The 23070-nt window shown below is 43.7% G+C and overlaps 1 protein-coding gene across 1 annotated transcript in view; it reads left to right on the top strand.

Annotated features, from left to right (window-relative positions):
• The window catches only part of pcsk5a (proprotein convertase subtilisin/kexin type 5a), a 28740-nt gene continuing 5670 nt past the window's right edge, over nucleotides 1–23070 (top strand). Inside the window, exons 1-33 of the mRNA XM_035608877.2 lie at nucleotides 1–13; nucleotides 758–879; nucleotides 1788–1895; nucleotides 3363–3467; nucleotides 5245–5415; nucleotides 5557–5700; nucleotides 6003–6079; nucleotides 6331–6419; nucleotides 6533–6705; nucleotides 6887–7093; nucleotides 7766–7866; nucleotides 7977–8080; nucleotides 8417–8537; nucleotides 8795–8983; nucleotides 10107–10243; nucleotides 10390–10512; nucleotides 12043–12145; nucleotides 12390–12580; nucleotides 12808–12892; nucleotides 13418–13521; nucleotides 13657–13795; nucleotides 13973–14088; nucleotides 14449–14551; nucleotides 15381–15517; nucleotides 17025–17225; nucleotides 17433–17501; nucleotides 17667–17709; nucleotides 17925–18067; nucleotides 18522–18722; nucleotides 19839–19922; nucleotides 20054–20252; nucleotides 21026–21240; nucleotides 22337–22579. Of these exons, the coding sequence (XP_035464770.2) occupies nucleotides 1–13; nucleotides 758–879; nucleotides 1788–1895; nucleotides 3363–3467; nucleotides 5245–5415; nucleotides 5557–5700; nucleotides 6003–6079; nucleotides 6331–6419; nucleotides 6533–6705; nucleotides 6887–7093; nucleotides 7766–7866; nucleotides 7977–8080; nucleotides 8417–8537; nucleotides 8795–8983; nucleotides 10107–10243; nucleotides 10390–10512; nucleotides 12043–12145; nucleotides 12390–12580; nucleotides 12808–12892; nucleotides 13418–13521; nucleotides 13657–13795; nucleotides 13973–14088; nucleotides 14449–14551; nucleotides 15381–15517; nucleotides 17025–17225; nucleotides 17433–17501; nucleotides 17667–17709; nucleotides 17925–18067; nucleotides 18522–18722; nucleotides 19839–19922; nucleotides 20054–20252; nucleotides 21026–21240; nucleotides 22337–22579 (4360 nt within the window). The remainder of the gene's footprint in view (nucleotides 14–757; nucleotides 880–1787; nucleotides 1896–3362; nucleotides 3468–5244; nucleotides 5416–5556; nucleotides 5701–6002; nucleotides 6080–6330; nucleotides 6420–6532; nucleotides 6706–6886; nucleotides 7094–7765; nucleotides 7867–7976; nucleotides 8081–8416; nucleotides 8538–8794; nucleotides 8984–10106; nucleotides 10244–10389; nucleotides 10513–12042; nucleotides 12146–12389; nucleotides 12581–12807; nucleotides 12893–13417; nucleotides 13522–13656; nucleotides 13796–13972; nucleotides 14089–14448; nucleotides 14552–15380; nucleotides 15518–17024; nucleotides 17226–17432; nucleotides 17502–17666; nucleotides 17710–17924; nucleotides 18068–18521; nucleotides 18723–19838; nucleotides 19923–20053; nucleotides 20253–21025; nucleotides 21241–22336; nucleotides 22580–23070) is intronic.

Raw genomic sequence — 23070 nt, 5'->3', positions numbered from 1 at the left:
ATGGCTCACAGATGTTTGCCCTCCATTGCTGAGCAAAAACCTTAAACTGGCATTGAATTATTATAGAGAGATCATTTACCTTCTGAACCCTAAGCCATTTTTCCTATCTTTGGTCCGCCGCGTCACTTGTGTAATAATACTTGTCAAACCTCAACCCTGCAGGGTAGTCATGTTTTTTTTTTTTTTCAGGACAACACTTGGCTATTCAGTGATATCACATGAATGTATAAGTGTATATATGACCATAAAGACAAAAGAAAACGGAAATTGAATCTCACAGACATTCATTAGAATGACACACCAAACAACAATATTGGAGATTTTTCCCTCTTGAAAGCTGTTCTTTGAAGCCTTGGCTATAAGGGAAAACAATTCAAAACAATCTTCATCATGCAAATCAAAAGTTGTGTCCAATAACTCCTTTGGTTTTTTTAACCCAAAAAGTCACTTGTGCCATTCTGCAAAGCAGTTCCTGTCTGCAGTGACACAGAGGAGTGTCAGTAGTAGTATTAGAAGTAAACAGGAGGAGTGAGAGGTCCTGTTTTCAGTGTAAAATCTTTGTTTTTTTCGAACAGTTGACAACACAGCGTCTGATTGTTCCAAACCTGTAACAAAGCCTCTGATTGGTCAACTGGATCTGCAATGGACAGCTAGAAGTCCGCTAACAAAAACAGTAGCCTTTTACGTCTTGAAAAACGGGATAAAAATGATCATCAAAGTCATTCAATATTGGATTAATCATTATGGACATGAGGAGTACAAAGTCTCCGAAAAGACACTGAAGTTCCTGACCGCACTACAAATCTTCTGAAAGGGCCACGGTCGCACGGAAGCTCTGCCTGGAACTGCTCAAGTGTTAGCTTACCATCAAAACAAACCGTAAGTTGCATAAACATATCAAATGTTATGAGGACTTTTATAACATGAAGCATTTTCTGTCGCATACAACAGGTTCGGGCTCAGTACTTTTTCCTCTTCATACTACTATATTGACTACTATATAATACTGAATTCTAATAAGTGGAAGAAGAAGTGCTCAGATTCTTTTCTTAAGAAAAAGTACACACAACACATACAAATGCTCCATTACAAAAGAACTCCTGCATTCATATCCGTCTTTAGAATGGGTCACTTACAGATTTTACTGTCACTGAAATGTACTTAAAAAAATCAAAAGGAGAAGTAATCATAAGAAAATATTGGTCTGTGTATTGTGTCAGCAGCTGGTCAAAGTTGAGCTGATTTTATTACCTTATATACAGTTTAGTTCAGTCGAGCGCCGCCCCTCCTATTTGTAAAATGTTATCATTATTATGAATAGCATAGGAAACCATACAGGCTGTCAGTTTATTAGGACACAGTTGAATTTGACTGCAGTGAAACATGGAGATGAAGCTAAACCATAAATAAGGACATAGTGTTTTGGGCTGGAGCTACAGTACAGGTGGGATCCTCATGAGGGACAGGTTGCGTATAGGTTAGTTGATCCCTGGCTCCCATGTTGAAGCAGTAACTCGATAGCAGCTTGTTCCCAGTGAAGGAGAGTCAAGTCTTCACAACTTCAGCCGGCAAAGATCCTTCCGTTTCTGCGGATCATCTCGTGAGACCTGTTTCTCTGCAACAGTTGGACTTTTTGTCAATATTTTTCAAGGAGAAACCATGAGAATCATCTTGGAACGGCATTGAACACACATGAAACACCTGGACACAGTTTGATTAGAGAAAGCCTCTTTACCTCTGCGGTCATGGTGTGTTCATTGGCACTGATGTTGGCAACTCTCCTGCAGCTCTGTCATGCGACGATTTACACCAACGACTGGGCGATAAGAATAAGAGGCGACCTTGAGTCCGTGAACAGAATAGCAGAGAAATATGGATTTACAAACACGGGTCAGGTACGTGTGATGCAACACACACACAAGCACCAGACATGGACACACTGAGCATTTGCATTTTTGATCTCGATTGTTGTCGGTGCTCTTAATTTCTCAGTCTGTCACAGTTGTGTGTAGACTCCAGGCCTTTACATTACAACTAACTCAGAGAAATGAGCCACAGTGAGGCCAGACTCAATGTAGACAAAATACAGTACAGGAAAATATATTGTCCTGGATCTTAACAATCTGTGTCCCATTTGATTATCAGAATGTCACGACTTCACAGGCATCATTGCAAATAATCAACTGGAGTGGTAACGTCAATTGTCTTATATTTGAAATTTGTGATTATGTGAAATAAATAACATTTTGTTCTAGAAACAAGAGCACCGTGTATAAAGATAATAATGTCTGATGTATCTCCAGAAGATTATCATAGTTTAAGAGATGAAAAAAGCATAAAATCCTTACTGTTAGAGGTTATATTGAACTGCCACTGAGATACTGCAAAAATGAAGTGAGGTCATTTTACAGACTGAGTGTTTCCTGTAACAATGTCGGGGTGTTGCTTTATGGCGTCCTGGGGAACTTTTCCTGTCAGAAGTCAGCGGCTGCTCATTTACATTAAAAGTCTGTGAAGCTGCCAGAGATGTCGGCCTCTCATCTCTTCACCTTCGACAGTAAAATATTAATTATCCAAACTGTTTAACCCCGAAGAACCAACCAGTGCTTTATTGCCATTCCAATTAAGGTTGCAAAGCATTTGTCAGTGCTCATTTACAAGTACGAAATAAAAACAGAAATCAATCAGAGCAGACTTTCCAAGGCACCCACAGAATGGCCAAATAAAAAATGGATTCAATAAATGATAAAGCAAATAAATAAAACGGAGCAAGGTTTAGAGCCCAGGCCCATAAAATTCAGCACACGCACTCCCTCGGGACAGGTGCTGTAATGAAAGTTGCAGGTCTCGGGTCTATGTGTCACTGAGGGGGATATGAACCAGAGAGACACTATGAAATAGAAAAAAAAAGACTTTGCTTTATGGAGCTGAGGTCTGAAATCAAAGAGGAAATTTCACAACAGAGCCATCAGGGACTAAATTAAGACCATAACTTATTCTTGTCAGTCACAGAATATGGCCAGCCCTTTTTTCATTAAACATAAATTACCCAGAGCGTCTCTCCTATGCTGTATATAGGCCTATTAAAAATCTGCTAACATCAGGACATTATGGACACCAGTAAACACACTGTATAGGACCCACTCACACAAACACACGAGCAGCAGTGTGGCTGAAGTCATGTGGCTCAGGTTGCCTCTTCCTGAAAAACTATCAGAGGTGTCAGGTAGCCACTTTGATGAAAGACACCAGAGGAAGGTTCATAATTTAACAGCTATCTAGTTCAGTGACAGATCTGGATGAGAAGCTCTCTGTCACCTGCAAACAAATTCATTTACAGGATTTCATGTCCGTTTCAACAGATTGGAGACCTGAAGGGCTATTACAGTTTTCGCCACCACGAGACAACGAATCGGTCCACTGTGTCCAAAAAAGAGGTGACTGTCAGCGTCGCCAAGGACACCAAGGTATAGTAATGGGATACGAGGATTGCAGGACTCTGCTGTATTATTAATCAGCTGCATAACCCCTCCCTAACCTCCATATACAAACACGTGAGCATGCAAATATATTGGCCCCTCCTACACAAAAACACACACTCCTCCCCTCACATGATGGATCACAGTGCCCGGTGTTACACGCCACATTTCAATGATAATCGCCCTCAGGACAAAGCACCTACAAGAGAGTAAGCATCATGTAAGGAGAAATGTGCTGAAATTACTTATAAATATGGAAACACATGCAAAACCGGGAAACACAGACAACAGGAAAAGCTGCACCAGAAGTGTTCCAGGATGCGAGGGGGTAGTGATGGGCTTGGTTTGGATAAACAGCAACATTCTAGATGGACTTATATATATTTAAATTGAAATGTAGTGATATAGATGCACATATGAGAAGCCCAAAGTGCACAGAGGCAGCACTGTTGTTAAACGGTCCAATAAAATATGTATTTATAATGTATTCAGTTTTATAGTCAGCCCAATTGGCAGCGACAAATATTAGCTATATTTCAACTCTGAGACCAAATTTCATCTTCCAAAAGGAATTATGTTTCAAAACCTAAGGGATAACAGAGCCAGTGGTAAATTACCAAAGAGCTTGCCAAGATAAGATTGTACTCCCCGGGACGACGGTGCACATTGAGCGACCGTTCATCTCTGGAGCCTGGGAGCCGCTGAGGGAGGGAGGGATGGCTCCTCACGTCTCCAAAAACGTCAGAGTAAATTTCTAGACATGCATTATTTAGATAAACAGACCACATCTTTGAAATCTAATAGATGTCTATTGCATCAAACGTATAAAATTCAAACAAAAGTATCTGTATATTGTTGTTGTTGATCCAAATCAAGCCAATCACTCCCTCTCCATTTGTCGTGGAGCGCTTGTTGCATTTCTTGTTGCCTTTGATTTCCCCATGTGTACCGTACGTGTTTGTGTTGCAGGATTTGGAACACATTTTCCTTCATTGTTTATGCTTTCACTCTTGAATGTGTTCACCTGTTTGTTGTGTTTTTGTATTTTGAGAAGAGTTTCTATGAATTAATTTCTAACAAGTTTGACAAATATTGCCAAATTTCATGGTGATTAGTCTCACTTTGCCAGTCTTACAGTCCAACAGTTGTTGACTGACTCTTGTTGTAAAGTCTCTGGATCACCAGAGTTGGGATTCTTGCCCAATCAGTTGTTTGGACCACGCTTTCGGCAAAATCTATCTTGTAGATTTAGAGAGATTTCACTGTACAACTGAAAAAAATCTGACTTGCTGCTGACACTCAGAGGATTTCAACATTTTTAGGATTCATCCATGAATTTTTGTGCTAAATTTCACCGTGATCCATCTCTTAATTGCTGAGAAATTTCAGTCAGGACCAAAGTGATTAAGAGACCATTCAACCAACAGACAGACAGATAGGCCATTCTGCTGGGTACATGTCCCCACAAAAACCATGTGTCCAAGGAAGGTTGAATTGACGCAACTACGCTTTGTCGTTCATACTTGAAGATACGTCACATCTCTTCATTTAACCTCTGTGGGGTCGACCCCACAGAGGTTAAATACTTGGGACTTCCCACAACTGAAGAAGCAGTTGGATGAGACGTGAAATGGCTTCAAGCACCTTTAACCAAGTGCAGTTGCCCTCGACTCAACCCTTCTTGGATAACCGCGACCTGGATGAAAACCGTGACCTGGCTGATATAGATTCTTCACAGACCACTAGACTGTGTGTTTCTTTTAAGGTGGAATGGCTCCAGCAGCAGGTGGTCCAGAGAAGAGAAAAGAGGAACTCCAGAGCAGGCGACATCTTGGCAGACGTGAAAACCAAACACCTCCCCGCTGCCGATGCTCAGTCCATCCACGCCCAAACACTGCGCTTCAATGACCCAGTGTGGGACAGCCTGTGGTACATTGTGAGTCAGATATTTTTTATTTTCTAAGCTCCTGTCTGAATCACGGACACATAAACCCAGACAGACACGAGCCTAAAATAAACCCTGATTTATTCTTCACTCCCACGGGCTAAATTGGATGTCCCACTGTTTGCTCCACAGCACTGCAGTGGTGAGTCCAAAGGCTGCCTGTCCCGAATGAACATCGCGGCGGCCTGGATGAGAGGGTATACAGGGAAGGGTGTGGTGGTGTCTGTCCTAGATGATGGCATTGAGAGAGAGCATCCGGATCTGAAGCCAAATTATGTAAGTGCCCCGAGATGGGACGCCCTTCTCGGGAAGGGGACATTAATCATAAGCAATTTGGCAGAGCTCTTAGTGCAAGAGCGCAGAGCTGAGACAGATATTGCAGGCAGTCACGGCAGAGCTTTTGGGCCAGAGGTTTGGAAAGGCCGACTAAGAGTATTGGAATGGACATTAAACGTCTGATCCACTTAACTGTCGAGTGGACTGGTGAATAATGCTCTTTGTGATTTGCCTCATATAACAGAGACAGATAGCTGCTGGCATCTTGTGATGTGCTGCTACTAACTATCCATCTGTTAAAGGATCCGCTCGCCAGCTATGATGTGAACGGACAGGACCAAGATCCTTCTCCGAATTATTCAGGCAATGCTGATAACAAGTGAGCACTTCTTATTTCTAGATGTCTTTTCGCACCTGTTTTGCCTTTTTCCAGTTGTAATTATAATTTCAATTATTGCAAGCCTTTCCTTTCCTTTTTTTTTTTTTTTCAATAATTGCATGCATATATGGATATGCAAATTCCCCAGTCTGAATTCTGTCTTCTCACTGGTTTGATGTAACGGAAATAGCCTGTCTCCTCATGCATATGCATCTAACCTCATGTTCTGATGTTCTCCTCCTTCTCTGAAGCCATGGGACTCAGTGTGCGGGGATGGTTGTTGCCGCTGCAAATAACTCTCAGTGCACGGTTGGAGTCTCTTTCCATGCACGGCTAGGTGGTGAGTACATGTGACGGCAGGAAACTTGTACGCTGAAGGACTTTTGGAGGTCAGCGCTTTGTGTACAACGGTTTCAAACGGTTTCTTTGCTCCTCTGCCCGCTCTACCCGTAGGCATCCGCATGCTGGATGGAGATGTGACGGACATCACAGAGGCCCAATCACTGAGCTTCAGACCACAGTATATTGATATTTATTTGGTTAGCTGGGGGCCAGAAGATGACGGGGCCACTTTGGAGGGACCTGGGCCTCTGACTCATCTTGCTTTACAGAATGGCATTAAAACAGTGAGAGAGAATCTGTGTGTGTGTGTGTGTGTTTGTGCTTGTTGACTCTGCTTGTTTGTTTATGTCTGTGTCCTACCTGGGGCTGTATATTCATTCGGAGGGTTTATCGCTTCCTCCTTATCAATGTGCAAATATCATTAATAAATGAATCCCCTCGGTCTGCTTCCCCAATTAATCTCAGGGCCGACATGGGAGGGGCTCTGTTTTTGTCTGGGCTTCCGGGAACGGGGGGCAAAAAGGTGACCACTGTTCCTGCGACGGCTACAGCAACAGTATCTACACTATCTCTGTCAGTAGCAGCACCTGGCGTGGAAACGCGCCAGATTACCTGGAGCGGTGCACCTCCACGCTGACGACAGCTTATACCGCCGGGGAGACGGAGGAGATGGTGAGTTGAGGCAGTGAGAAACATGAGGAACATAAGAATACTTTATATTTTTTCAGGTTCATCATTCCTGTTGATTTTCCAACAAGTTAACGGGTAAACAACTAATGACACTTAATAATAATAACCTAGAAGGGGTGCTTCTGTGTGAAACTTTGCTACAGACTGGTGTTACGACGGATAATGTGTCCAACAGTAAATTAATGATTAATGAATATTTTCTTGGGTTTATATGAAGCTCCTCCTTTTAAGCACATTTCTATTTCCCCTGCAAGTTTTCTCTGTAAACCAGGGTACTGCTTCTTGAAAATTATTCAATAATTATAGGCTCATAAATTAAACATTTTATCAATCTGCCATGAAATATGAAATATGTAAATATGAAGTTGTCATTTACGCTATAAGTGCTGCTGGAATTTTTGTTTTCTCTTCAGACATTTTACATTCTCCTTGCACCTTGCAAGTATCTACTACGATCTAGTCCTGGTCAGTGAATGATGCAGCTCAGTCCCACAATAATCAAATACATTAAAATACAGTAGAGCAAAATCTTTGATCGCATAATAAACAAATGTGTGTCGTTTCGTCTTGTGTGGCCTATTATCCCATCAAGCAAAGAAGACAAGGCCAGTTCTGTGTAACAGTAGGTTTGAAAAGATGCGGTGTCTTCCACAGGTGACATTGGGTCCACAGCAGAGCTGTAGCTGGGCTCCGTCAGGGACGTCCCTCTCCTCCTCCATGGCTGCAGGCGTCATCGCTCTCACTTTGGACGCCAAGTAAGCAGCTCTCCATATAAAATCCATACATGCAGGCACTGTTAAAATCAATATGAATACACATTGATGCGGGGGAGATAAGAGTTTTTCTCTGTTTGACCTTTCCTCAGCCCCTTGCTAACCTGGAGGGATGTGCAGCACATCATTGTCCGAACATCGAAAGCTCGTCATCTTATTGCTCCTGACTGGCGCGTTAATGGAGCCGGATACGAAGGTATTCCCATCAGATCCCTGCTGAACTTCCCTCTTTCACAGATTAGCTTAGAGAACATGAACAATTATATAACTTTCTGATGCAATCTTCTCCAAAGTTATAATGAAGTAGAGGAGCAGAGATGGCTTGATAAGCATATTTTGGGAAATGTTCTCTCAGCCATTTTTTTGGGAACACTATAAAACAGTGAGCATGAAACTAATGAGATACTGTGAGCGGACCAGTGATAAACGCCTACAAAGTCCCAGGAGTGTGCGGAGTCTTTTGAAGCTACAGTGCCTTTTTGTGCCCCAGCTAAAGTGCTGTGTGTGTGTGTATCTGTGTGTGCTGTGTCAGTGAGCCACCTGTATGGCTTTGGCCTGTTGGATGCCGAGGGCATGGTGAAGGAGGCTGAGCGATGGAAACAAGTTCCCTCGCAGCATGAGTGTGTGGAGGAGGCTCCCATCCAGCCGAGCAGGTACCCCGCCAGCTGCACTGCAGGAGACCTCCGCTTTGAGTCAGGGCTTCCCTTGAATCCTCCACTTTTATCACACTTGTGTTTATTCCTGTCTCCGTCCTCTCACGGCCTTCTCTCACATTTTATACCCACACACTTTAATGGGGGTCACTTTCTTCTCTCCACCTTTCTACTGTGCTTCTTGTTTTTCCACCTCCTCTCTCTTCCCTCTGATGCTCACCGTTTTTTTCTCTCTCTCTCTCTCCGTCTCATGACAGAGCTATTCATCCTGGCTCGGCGTTGACGTCTGTTTATGAGACTACAGGCTGCTCTACCGAACCCCGGCAGCACGTTGTTTATGTGGAGCATGTCGTTGTGCGTGTTACCATCGCTCACAGTCGTCGCGGCGACCTTTCTATTACGCTCACATCACCTTCAGGCACCGTGTCGCAGCTGCTCGCTAACAGGTAACAGAGAGCGGTGCCTCATCCAAAGGAAAACATTTCCCCCCACCCTCGTGGCTTCAACACATGGTTTCTGCATATAGTGATCTATAAATGTCACTTCTGTTCAGAGCCGCACCACAGGGCAAAATTCTTCTGTTTGGCAACCTGTCCCATTAGGGGATAATGTGTGGATTTTGACCACCACTACCAGGAAATAGCAAGTGCACATAGTTAAAAATAGTGTTTTAGTGATGCTGTTTCTGGCGGACCGGTAATTCACTTTAGCATGCACAGTATTTGTGTCACAATTTGCTACCACAGACATATCAATGAATCAAACAATAATAACTAATCTGGCACTGCATAACACTCATTAGGAGAGTATCTACAAACACAAATTGAACAAAAATGTGTCAGAATTCAGAAACCGGAATCCTAGCATGCAATTTTTTTTTTAAAGTCTAAACCCACTGCACATTACCTGCTCTGCACCAAACAGCAGAGAAGTTAGCAACTAGCTGGTGAATACAGTGGAGCGTTAAGCAGCTAAAGAGCCAGATATTTCCCTCAGGAGTTGAAGGAGAGAAATATTGAATTTGCCATGTGGCCATGACAAACATGACTCTTAATGATTGACAATATTTCTCCGTATATCTGCCTGATGTGTAAAAACAAGCAACGGTCTGCTTAAGACCAATGTCATCTCTTGAAGGTCATAATGTCAGCGTCATGTTTGCAGCTTGTTGGGCCCCTCCCAACGGGGTAAAAACATTATGACAGGTTTAAGTCAAGTCCCGAGGTACTTCACTACATTTAGCAAAATTTTACATTTGCAACCCTGCTACATTTATGAATGCTATATATATACAGAAATATAGATAGATAATGAATACTTTTACTATTTAAACTTACATTTTGCTGATAATTGTATTCTTCTTTTACAAAAGTAAAACTCTTAATGTTGGAAATCACATTTTTGTGATAGAGCATTTCTACATTGCTATATTGTTCCATTGACTTTTTGAAGTAAATTCTCACTGTCGTGGAGGTCGTTGAAGCAGCAGCAGTGGTGGTAGTAGTAATAGTGATGGTTGTAGTAGTATTAGCTGCAGTAGTATCATGATTATGTCATATTTTGTTTCAGGCCTCTTGACAACTCCACGGAGGGATTTCAGAAGTGGGAATTGATGACGACCCATTGCTGGGGGGAGCAGGCAGCGGGGGAATGGACTTTGAAAATCACGGATACTCCCTCTCAGAGGAGAGACGACACTGAACTAGGTCTGCTCTTCCACTTTGTAACAGCTCAGTGTTATGAAACATACAGTGCGTTGAAGTTCAGCAAGAACAGCAGCTAAAATACAGTCCAGGCCTCGTGGGACAGACCTCTTATCTCGCCCTCTTTCTGTTTCTCTGTTGTTTCCCAGGGATGCTAAAGGAGTGGTCCCTGGTGATTTATGGCACCGCAGAGCAGCCGTACCCTGCGCATCGTGAGCGAGCCCGATCAGCTGAGATGCTGACGGACGGTGACCTCGCTGAAGAATACAGTGGTGAGTCATGTACTCAGGCTTCAGACAGCAGCTAAATGTACTGTAATGCAGATTCATAGTCTATGTTACATCACTTTTTTTTCATATGGATACAATTGGTAAACTCGGTAAAAATAGATAGATAAATAGCAAGTGTTATAATAATATTTTATAATTTAGGTCTTTTTTAAGCATTGGCATTAAAAAATTGGCTCCAGATTCTCAAATGGAATTTTTCTGTAGGTATCAATACACGACTTTTGTTCAAGCAAAGGACGACTTAATTAATTATGTCAACTTGTTCTCTGGCAAGTTGCTATCGGGCACTTTTTTAATCCACTTTTTTTTCCAATTTCATTTGGAAAAAATAGTCAGCAAATTAATTAATGATATAAATTATTTTAAGTTGTAGCCCTACAAATGGTTGCTGTCCTGACAAACCACTTTCACATTAATGTGACATAAAAAGTCCCAGTTTGTTAAGTTCTGCATATTTTCAAATTAAACCAATGAACGATGTAAGGGCATCAGACAGTAATTCACTGTATACGGGGTCAATTTACATTTATTCGTCTATATACAGTGGCAAGAATAAGTAAATGAAGTTATGTATAAAATCATGTTAAAATATGATCAGATCTTCATCATAAGTTATTGAATAATGTCTTCAATATGGACAAGAAAAATACAAACATTCACAGTGAGGATGAAAAATATGTGAGTCCCTAGGCTAATGACCTCGACAACATCTATCAGGAGTCAGGATTGCAAACCTGGAATCCAATTTTAAAATAAACCAGACTGGACTGTTTGGGGCACCGCGACTTCGACCTAAAAACACTTGAGTATGTTTTTCACAAGAAGCCTCTGCTGATGTGAACCTGGCAAAGAAAGAGATCTCAGAAAAATTAATGATCAAGAATTGTTGATTTGCATAGAGCTAAAGGGTTACAAAGTAAGCTCAAAGAAGTTTCGATATTCATCAGTCCACAGTTGGACAAATTCAAAGTTAGTTCTAAAGGCAAACTGCAGAATGCTCAATGAGGCAAAAAGAAGAAGAGAAAAAGAACTGCAGTTTTAAAGCTAAAGGCTTAAAGAAATTATGGGAGCTGGTGAGCATCTCTGTTCATGACACTATTACAGGCTATATGCAAATCATGATGCATGGCTGCAGGTAGCATGGTTGTCTTAACACAGGACACGAGGAAACTGCAGCCCCCCCCTCCCCCCCCCACACACACACAAAAAAAACCACTGCTTGTCTGAAGTTTGACTTCGAACAAAGAAAGTCCAGAACTTATCCCAACACAGATGCCGTGGAATCACCTTCAGAGAGCCGTTCACACCAGACGTCGTAAGAATATGACTGAGCTCCTGAGACGCCTGAGAGTTGTACAGGTCTGACAATGACCTGCAGTTATTGCTGCCTATAGGAGGTTCCACCACTGATTAAATCCAACGGTTGACTTATTTTTTCCACCAGTCAGATGGACACAGATTGCTGTTGCTGCCACGATGGTGCAGTGACTTTGCGAGTATTTGCCCTGACAGGACCCTGCGACCCAGAATGCAGTGACGACGGTTGTGAGGGGCCCAGCCCGCAGCAGTGTGTCACGTGCTTACACTTTTTCCTCAAGTTCAAGAACAACACAAGGTTAGCGTGTCCACTCTTAGTCGATCCAGAAAGCAGCACACTGTATATGGGTCAGTATGCTGCAAATAATGATATCATTAAGTCCACATGTTGCTAAATTTTTCCGGATTGTAAGATAATTTTAAAAAAAAAGTGTAAATGAGCATGATTTCATATCTATGGTCAATTTTCGACTCTCTCAGTCATATAGAGAATATATATGGTTCTTGTCCTCTGTGTGCTTTGGTCCGTGTGTGTCCGACAGGATGTGTGTGTCGGAGTGTCCCAGGGGATTCTGGGGCGACCGCCGGCGTTGTAAGAGGTGCTACTCCTCCTGTGACAGCTGCACCGGGAGCCGCAGCGACCAGTGCACTTCCTGTCAATCTGGTCATCACCTGACTGAGGGCACCAGCACCTGCACAGCCATTTGTGGGGATAACTACTACCTCGACCACGGTGGGATTCTTAAAGTGTTTTGTCACCTCTTTTTATGACACAGGAAACATCCTTGAGTGAACCTTTTACCGATTCTTGGCTCACGAAAGAGCTGTTTGAGTGCAGCTGCACACGAGCCTGCTGATGAACAGTCAGTTGTTGTAACTACAGTTGAGTGGTGTGTGTGAGTAAGATTGATTAATCAGTCTGGTGCGAACACCATGCGTATTTTTTTGATTTCCCCACAGATGCAAACATGTGCAGGAAGTGTAGTGAAAACTGCTTGAAGTGTTCCTCCTACAGCATCTGCACAGAGTGCAGCCCCGACACAAGGTGAGGAAAATCCTCCGAGGTATGATGAATTAAGTGCTGGGTAAAGACTGCTCCTTTCTCTTGGAGCCGCTGTTTGCACACGCCCACTGCAGCATCATGAGAATGAGAACGGGTTACAGCATCTTTTTTAAATGCTGTATTCAAAACTGTGTGTCATCCACAGCTAACCAAAAGAAAAGAAATATGTATCCTGATTTCCACTTTTGCAATATCATCACGGGAAAGAAGAAAACATCTCAGACAAATTCAGCATATTATTGAGTTAGAAGTTTTTCCTGAGTACAGTATCCACTGACTCAGTGGTGTGCTGTGGGTTGGAAAAGTGAGCCTGCAGTCTGAAAGGCAGTGAGTCATCAGCATGGTGTCGTATGATTGGCTGTGTGTGTGTGTGTGTGTGTGTGTGTGTGTGTGTGTGTGTGTGTGTGTGTGTGTGTGTGTGTGTGTGTGTGTGTGTGTGTGTGTGTGTGTGTGTGTGTGTGTGTTTGTGTGTGTCACGGTGCCACATGCTCTCCCCGCCCTCTCCAGTCTGCAGGGGAATCGGTGCCAGCGGAGCTGCGCCGCCGGTTTCTACCACGACAAGCAGGGAGGAGCGTGCGAGCCCTGTCACAGGGCCTGTGCCACCTGTGCAGGTGAGAGCCGAGCTCGGGGCTCATGAACTGTATGAACGATTCATAAATAGGTCATTAAAATACATGGAAAGGGACTGCCTCGTGTCCTTTGTCCATTTCAAATCATCTTTTGTCTTCTGGCTCCTGCGGCATCAGGTGCAGGTGTCGAGGCATGCAAACAATGTGCAGAGGGCTACTTGCTGGAGGAGTGGAAGTGTGTGTCCTCCTGCAGCGCCAGCTTCTACAACACAGAGCCAAATCTAGAGATAGCTGATGGACACAGGATATGTAGGAGGTGAGTTCACTGGTGTGTGATCAGTTGTGGGTGGTTTGTTTATCGGCTGATGGCAGGCCTTATTCTGGTGGTTGGCTTCTGTGTGTGTGTGTGTGTGTGTGTGTGTGTGTGAGTGTGTGTAGTTTTATTGTGGTCAGCGTCTGTGTGTGTTTCAGTCTCTGTGCTTCCACTCCTCAGGTGTGACCCCAGCTGTCTCACCTGTGTGGGGCCGAGCCGGGGGAACTGCAGCGGCTGCTCCAGCGGTCACAGCCTGCAGGAGGGAGTGTGTGTCGTCAACACCGTGTGCACAGACGGTCAGTCAGCCAGTTTCATCGTCTTCATCCCACATAGATATAATTCAGCCTCGACACAAAGTCCATACTCCTCCAACTTCTTCAATCTGCTGAAGACAATCATTTACATTACCTAAATTCATGTCATTTAAGAGTATAAAGGCTTTTTCTTTATTATATCTGCCAATGTGATACTGTATGTTGTGCATAATGTGAGTCAACCACACCGTGTATATTCTCACCACGCAGCACACGGAGCTGTGTGGTGTACAGTATATGCGGCTTCCGTTCTTTGGCATCTGACACTAAAGCCCTCTTCAGTGCCTCAGATATGTTATTCGTTTCTGAGTCAGCGCCTTTCTCCTGCTGCACGTCTATCAGGAGAGTACCAGGACAGTGACGGGAAGTGCCGTGCGTGCGATGCAACGTGTCTGAAGTGCACAGGGCCGCAGAGCGGGGACTGCCTCAGCTGTGTTTCATCACGGTGAGCCGGGCTTGACTTATTGAGATTCAGGGTCTGAGGGGAAACAACTACATCCCACAGTCAAAAAACATGTTTCGCTAAAGTATAGAGTAAGAAATATTCATAGTCACTGATGAATTTACCACTGTAAAATTAACTGAGTTAAATCTTATCTAGTTTCAAACAAAAGTTCTACAAATATTTTCCAACAAAATCAGACAAAATTCACAAGAAGATTTCCTGCTTCTCGTTGTCTAAATAATTGTACACTGAATATCTTTGGGTTTTTGACACAAGAAGATGCGTTAACATTTTTTTTTTACATTTCATAGACATAATAATCAATTATAAGTGATTTTTTTTTTAAAAAAGGCAGGTTGTTGATGATGAAAGGAAAATCTGTGCTTGTTTTAGCCCTGACAAACTACAAATGCACATGCTGCTCAAACAAGTCTGACGTTCCCTTCAATTATTTATGTACAAATAGAGAAAGAAATGCCGCCCACCTAAAACTAGAGTATGAATAAGGCATAATGGTCTGTTGCCCTTTACATAATTCACCAGAAGAATCAATTAACAATGTATGACAAAAGATAGTAAATCATTTTAACACAGGGCCAGGTTAGGATTGCTTATATAATACTGTATATCAACAGATTGATTACACTTAGCATCTAAAAACTCCCAGTTTAACAAACGTCCCTTCCTCCTGTGTCGACGCTCAGCTGTGTGACCCTGCCCACGTGTCAATAAGTTTGACTCATTTGCACGGACATAGTTCATATGTGTTGAGTTTGTGGTAATTGCATCCGAAAAAAAAGATGATGTTTGATGTTGTTGTCGGCTGCAGGGCTCTGGATGGGGGCCTCTGTGTGGTGGAGTGTGCCAAGGGCAAGTACCGGTCAGGCGGCCGCTGTCACCTGTGTGACCACACCTGTGCCACCTGTGTGGATGCCGCGCTTGCCAGCTGTACCAGCTGTGACACTGGTGAGGGAAGTTAATCAGGCCGTATGTGTGCGCGTGTGTGTGTGTGTGTGTGTGTGTGTATGTGTTTGTGTGGAAAAGAGTGTGAGGGAGACAAAAACAGTAGTAGTACTGTATAGAAACATATTTGAATTAAAGAATACAGACCGTAGTCTTTAAAGCCGTGGTGAACTTCGGTAGTATTGTTTTTCCTGATTGATTTATCACAACCTCGTGACAGTGATTCCACATTTCATCATATTTATACTATTGATCGTGTTCATCTATTGCTGAGAGCGGCATTTGTTTTTCTGTCACTTTAAAAGTCTATTTTAAAAGGTTGGGTGGGCGATTCTGGAGAATCACATTGAGAAGTCTATTGATATTTGAGCTCAACAGCAAAACAAATACAGTTCCTCCCTTCATTGCTCCTCCATACCCCACTTTCATGCGCACACATCACCGAGGTGGATCCTGCAGCGTCTGCTGCCCGCGCATGAACACGAACACGAACGATCATGACACGCCCCCGATGCTGATTGGCTGTAATGGTGTTGTTCTGTTTGGGCAGAACAGCTTTTTTTGTTTTCCATATTCAGAGCCAGGACGGTGTAGGACAGCCAACGATTTTCTTTCCTACAGTGCACACACATAACGGACAGCTAGTGGACTGAGAGGAGATATTAACAGAATTTGACGTGTGTTTTGGATCGGATTCGCTAAACCCCACCTTTAACATAGCATCATTTATTAATGTCCAAACAAAACTGACCCCTCTAAAATATTAAGCATTCACACACGATAAGATGTATATATCTTCACCATATTCGCTCTCCTCCATAGCTCTGCTATGAGTGCGGTTAGTTTGGTAACTTCGTCACCTGCTGAACATATGGGAACGTGCTAGGGAAATCATGGGTTGACTTATCGAGTTGATAACTGCCATCGCCTGACCACTTAGCATGGCTGCGGATGTTTGGCTTAGTGAAGTCGGATAGCGCAAAGACAACCTGGGTAGGTTGAACCTGCTTCGCTGCACAGGCCACTTGTCTCCACCACCTCTCAAGGGAAATATCTGACTCTTAAGCTAAATCCTCCCCGACTGTATGTTTCTTAGTCACGGACTGCATCTGTCTGATGCCGCTGCGTCAGAGAGCATCGCTCACGATATTGGTGAGATTGAAACAGTTACGTTTCAAGGTGTAAAACTAAAACACTGATCTAAACAATGATGAAATAAGCCATATAGAGCCAAGAGGAACTTCAGAGTCATGTGATCATTTAATCTATATCTGTTGATTTTAACAGCTTTAAAAACCTTTTGCCAAGGGAGATTTATTGGATATTTAGCTAAATGATGAGTTGCTGCTCAATGCCAAAAGAATAAATAAAGAGATCAATGATTGAATACTGAAATAAACAAAATGGAAATAGCTTTGGGAAACCAAACATCATGACCAGGAAGCCGAAGTTTAACCCAAAGATCAACATCACACTTCGTCATGCCGTGATTTGTGGTTTTCTCCTCCAGACAAGTTTGGAATGGAGCGTTACCTGTTTAAAGGTCGGTGTCTGGACGCCTGCCCCGAGGCCTTCTACCACACCAAGGAGAGGAGCTGCGAGCCGTGCTCGGACCACTGTCGGCTCTGCACCAGCCCCAGCCACTGCCTCAAGTGTAACTCCTCCTACTACGTCTCTGATGGAGCCTGTGTGAAGCTGGAGTGTGGAGAAGGTAAACAAGGTCACTGTGGTTTTTAAAAAATTTCGTTGTTGTCGTTTTTTTCCTTGCATCTTTTGTGTTACACGGAGACACGGTTGACCTTGAAAAGCTCAGTCTCAGACCTGTCCAGCTTCCGCTCTCTGCTGACCTCCTCTTTCTGATTGTTTCTCTCACCGTATCTTTGATCCACTCCCGAATCTTGTCCCCTTTTTCTCTCAGGGGAGGTGGAGGATCCAGATTACGACGGCTGCATGGCCTGCGAGGAGGGCTGCAGCAAGTGTGTCTTGTGTAAGTCAGGCCGCAGCAGCAGCCACAGTTCACATTTCCCAAAAATGAGCACTGCCCACGGACCGAACCTTCACCCCAGCGTGTTGCCAACCGTGTTCAAGGGTTTTTCCTGGTGGTTCTTTTTTTTAAAAGGAGAAGCTGAGTTTCTCTGTCTGCTTTCAACAGATAACCCCAGGCATTGTCTCTCCTGCACTGAGGGCTTTTACAAGTAAGGCTGTGTGCCTCGCTGTCGTCATGTGTGATCTCGCCTCTCTGCACTTGCACCGCCTTTCAGTTCACTGCAGTACTAGAATAAAAAAACAACCCTTTTCTTTTGCTGTGGTTAAGTGGATTTGTGTGCGTACGTGTGTCTGTATGCGCGCGATCGCCTGAGAAATAGAGAGAAATACAATCACAGGTATCAGCTGCTGTTTCTGTTATCAGTTTCCAGGATGGCTGCTACAAAAACTGCCCAGCTAAGACGTACAGCGTGGAGGAGGAGATGACCTGCGTCCCGTGCGATGACAGCTGTGTGAGCTGTGATGAACACGAGTGTTACTGGTGTGAGACCGACCTCTTCTTATCAGGTAATAGCGCCCCACTGGGTCAGGACATGAAGTCATAAAGTTTTATAAACAGTGGTGAAAATAAAGTTTTCAGATTTCTTCCCTTTTGAACCGAGACTTGAAACGAAATAAACGCCATTGAATTCTTTCCCCTTTAGCCAATGAACACAGTTTAGTGAACAGTGTTTGGTCATTTAAGAGATTACTGGCAAAAACGGGTCCATCACTTGTCATTTTAACTCTATTCTTGGTATTCCGACTTTATGCACGAAATACAAAAATAAAATCTGATATGGTTTGACTTTAGTCTCGACGTTTTGACTTGAGTTTTGACATTTCAACTCTATTCTCTCATTTTATTTTTCTTATGACTGATCCCAATATTCCGTAAAAGTATTCATAATTAGGAAAACTAGCCCCAGCTTAGTGGGTTATGCACAGCGTTAATCTCAGAACCGTCTCCTTTCATTCCCAGAGGGGAGGTGCGTTTCAGAGTGTCCCGGCGGTTTCTATGGCGACGAAGACACCAATGACTGTGAGGAGTGTCACTCAGACTGTGTGACATGTATCGGCCCGGGGGACAACGACTGTCTGTCATGCGAGGCGGGGACGACGCTGGAAAATGGAGAGTGTGTCTCTGACCACGAGGTCTGTCCCATCAAGACCTTTCTCACCGGTGAGATTTTATACTTTATACATATTCCACTAATCAACTGTCTGCCCATAATGAATCAGGGATTTAGGCACTTTCACAGGGGCAGAAAATAAATCTTGGAGGGTAATTGGTCTGCGTGCCACCGTCCCTGAACCCTGTACCAACTGAAGTAGTCGAAACAGACAGAGCTACTGAATGTCGGCCAGATACGGACTTTGAAATAATTGACTGTACGCTGAACAATTAGTTTCTCCCCAAGAAGACCTTTAAAACAACATATGGTAATTAGTGGGAGGCAAGACATCTTAATTATAGGAACTGAAATAACTTTTTGAGAAAAGTGCATAGGTTAACTGGGGGGTTGAAAGTGAACATGCAGAATTAAAGTTCTTCTCCTGCGTCGAATCTCAGCAGCCTCAGAACCTTCGAGCCTCAAACCTTTGCACAAAATAGAATTGAATAGCGTAATATTTGGAGGAAGCAGTTGGGGTCTTGTGTGATTGACAGTTTATCACTGCCACCAAGGAGGTCACGTTTTCACCTGTGTGTTTGTTTGTTTCATTATTTAATTGTTAGCAGTATTTCACAAAAAAAACTGGGCGAGGGATCAGGTATGAATTACGGAAAAGCCCATTATGTATTGGTGCTGATACATTTTTTCTCCACATTTCTTTAATGTGAAAAATACAATGTTTCAGATTTTCTCAGAAAGTACGTGTATAGAAACAATCTGACATATTTATAGCGTTGAGATTGTTCAGTGTTGAGTTTGTACAATTTACTGCAGAGTATCAGACTGCTATCTTTTTCCTTTTTATTTTTCCTATTATAGGGCCGAGGCACGCCGGATTGTTTGGCAGAGCTATGCACTCCACTGAGTGCCAAAATACTAATGTTAGATATTGTCGGTTGTTTTTCTAAATGCTGGTGTAAGAGATATTCTGGGAAAGACTCTCTTGTCCAGGGTTAGATGAGAAGATCATTACCAGACTCATGTCAGTATGCGGAGTACCAGCCAATCAGCTTAGCTTAGCAAAAAGACTGGAAGAAGGGGTGTACTTCTTGCATAGATGTGTTCAAACAGGGGGAAAAAACAAAGTAGCCTACTCAACGTCCACTGTGTCGTGTCCACTTCAGATGATGGAGAGTGTGAGGACTGCCACCCATCCTGTGAGTCCTGCTCTGGAGAGGAGAAGAACCAATGTACAAAATGTGCAAAAGGTCTGTAACCCACTTATGTGTCAGGTGTGCTCTCAGATCTGCAGCAGCAGTTTCATATTTTCATGGTTGCACGCCACAAGTTATCCATCTCCCTCGCAGTGATGATTGTTTACTCTTTCTGCCTCCTGCAGGGCAGTTTTTGACCACGCAGCAAACATGTGTGTCAAAGTGTCCGGGGGGTTCCTTTGCCGCTCGGCTGAGTGGTGTGTGTGAGGCGTGCCCTCGAGGCTGCTCGCAGTGTGTGGATGCTCAACACTGCACCCGCTGTCAGAGCACTCGCAAAGCTCAGTTATTCCTGCAGGACGGACAGTGTGTCCAACAGTGTGTCAGGTCAGCAGTCACTCCTATCGCTGTTTGTTTTTTAGGGTGGTTGTATTCGTGTGCATTTACTGACCAGATGTCTGAGATGCGTCCTCTGAATGGTCTAAATTGAAACGTCAGAAGATGAATTTGCTGGCCTTGGATCTTTTACGTTTACAGCTTCAACCTTCTCAAGGATTTAAACAATTTAAATTTAAATTTCAGCAAGGAATGTCTCGTCCACGCTGAGCAGGTCCTTGAGGCTCCACTAGCACCGAGATAAACTTTTTTGGCCGTTAGGGATTCATTTCCATTTCATGTTTACTACCAACTACCAAGCAACTCTTTAGCAACGCTCGAGCACTACACGATAGTTGTCTGGTCAAACTGTTAGTTGTCATCGAGCGGAGCAGAGAGCGGCGCAGCACGGTGCAAAATGTCAGTCCTCTTGTTTAGCCCCTCAGCAGCTAACATGAATGTCAGCCTGTTCTTCTTTTTTTTTCACATAGCAAAAATATGCAGTCCAGTGTGAATTTTATGACAATAAAAACAGATAAATGAATGAGGAGGCTTAACATAGCATAGAATAGAGTTAAATTTCACACGCGTTGCCATCATGGAATAAAGTAAGAATTTGAAAGTACCGGATCTGTCTAATGACTCGTTTGATTCATATACATCATCAGGGTGTAGTTCAGCTGATGGGATTTCAACAGAATATAGACAAGGGTGCAAATGCAAAGAACACAGAGCATAAATTCAGTGTGTGTGTTTATGTGTGATACCTGTCTGGCTCTCAACAGGGGTTATCCCGCAGGCCAGGTGTGTCGTGGCTGCGCGGCCGGCTGTGCGTCCTGTGGGAGGAACGCCACTCACTGTCTCGAATGTGAAGAACCTCTCGTCCTACACAGGCACCAGTGTTTGGAGGACTGTCCTCCTGCGCACGCCGTCCGGGACGGGGAGTGCCAACGCTGCCCCCCAGCCTGTCAGGACTGCAGCCCGCTCGGACACTGCACAGGTGCTAAGACACAATGCAAAGCAGGACCCATTTTCCACTTTTGCCTCTCTGTAGTCTTCTTCGGAGGACGCTATTGTTATCAGATTATAAGGTAGTTCAGTTGACTGGTCTACCACTCTGAGCTGTACTGAAATGTCACAAGTTTTGGATTGCCGTGACATTTTGCACAAATATCCATGGTTACCATACAATGTATCCTAACGAAATTGAGCATAGCGTTAGTTCAGGCAGGTCACAAAGTCAAGCTCAGGCACAATCCAGTACATCAGCTGACAGCAGAGATCTGTAGGCCACCCCACATCATCTGCTGCTGGTCCTCTTCTACACGTTCAATTGGCAAAGCTCATATTGTGTGCTCTGTTTGAGCTGCTCCAGCCTACCTACTCTTCTTGCTTTCACTGCAAGCCACTTCACAACCCACCTCCTCCCCAGAACCTCCTTCTCATGTCATTGATGCCTGTCCCAGTTCTGTACCGGGGTCTTTAAACTGCTGCCGTGAAGGCTCATGGGAGGGTAGGTAGATGTGCTCTCCCCACCTCAGTACCTCCAAGTATGCACATGGAAGGAGGTCCCAAAAAGGGGCCATGCCATCAAATATAACTTACTGCGATTGTTAAAATGAATCAATTTATGTGGTCCTGACCAAACTTTGATAATCCCAAACACATTCACTTTTTGTTTGTTTGTTGGCAAATATCGCCTTCATAGGAATGCCTGGATAGTGTTCCCATAAGGATTAAGTGTAATTACCATTATAACCTGCAATCTCTTAAAGTGTCTATAATTTTCACAATTACAATGCACCAAATACAATTTGAAAGGGGTATGAATCGGCAGATAATGAACACTTCTGCTCCCGTCAGCTTCACAGAGCATCACAGAGTTCCAGCTAGTCGTGTAGGTTTCGGTTCACTCTCACCTGTCTTAAATCTATATTTTACTTATGCCTTCTTCTTCTTTTTTTTGGCAAAGGGAAATCCATCCCTGACAGAGAAGAATTTTTTCTTACTCTCACATTCCTCTCCCAGACTTTAGGAGACGTCGTGGTGTCTCTGAGTTATTCTTCCATTCAGCACTAAAATAATTCTTTGTTCAGGCTGTGAGGAGTATCAGTTCCTCCACGAGGGCCTGTGTGTGCGAGACTGTCCGGAGAGGTTCTTTGAGGACAAAGAGCGCGGGGAGTGTTCGCACTGCCACCCCGACTGCACTTTGTGTGACGGGCCGAGCAGCAATGACTGTGACGCCTGTACGGACTCCGAGGCCACCCTGCACAACGGGGCCTGTCTGGCAGCCTGCTCCTCCCACACCTACAGGGACACCGTGACAGCAGAATGCAAAGGTGACAACCGCAAACACATGGCATAAGTTTCTCTACTTGTTTCAAAGTTTTGGTAACTGAGGTTAAAGTGTACTCCTTTGATCAAAACTGTGTTGAAACGCATTTATTTTTTAAAGTCCAATTGAACTGTTTCTATTATGAATTCAGAACTCTGGTGCTTTTAGTTTTGACAAACTCAGAGAGGCTTCATGTCCCCTGACTCTTTGTTCTCTTTTTGACTGATGCAACCTTTTCTGTTCTGCAGAGCGTCCTTCACGCATTTTCTCAGTTACCAGTGGATATAAAAGTCGAACGCACACCCTCGTTAAAATGTGATGAAAAAAATGGAAACCAGGATAAATCATTACAGAACTTTTTAAAGTGACACTTAAACTACAAACTTCAAGTGGAAAAGCAAACGGAAACCATTTCGGTAGATAGATATTCATCTATGAAACTCATGTTATGAACGTGATCTGTAACACTTGTGTTTGGCGGGGGGGGGGCGCAGA

The sequence above is a fragment of the Scophthalmus maximus genome, chromosome 20 (assembly GCF_022379125.1).
Source record: "Scophthalmus maximus strain ysfricsl-2021 chromosome 20, ASM2237912v1, whole genome shotgun sequence".
Classification (NCBI taxonomy): Eukaryota; Metazoa; Chordata; class Actinopteri; order Pleuronectiformes; family Scophthalmidae; genus Scophthalmus; species Scophthalmus maximus.
This window is presented reverse-complemented; position numbering and strand designations above follow the sequence as displayed.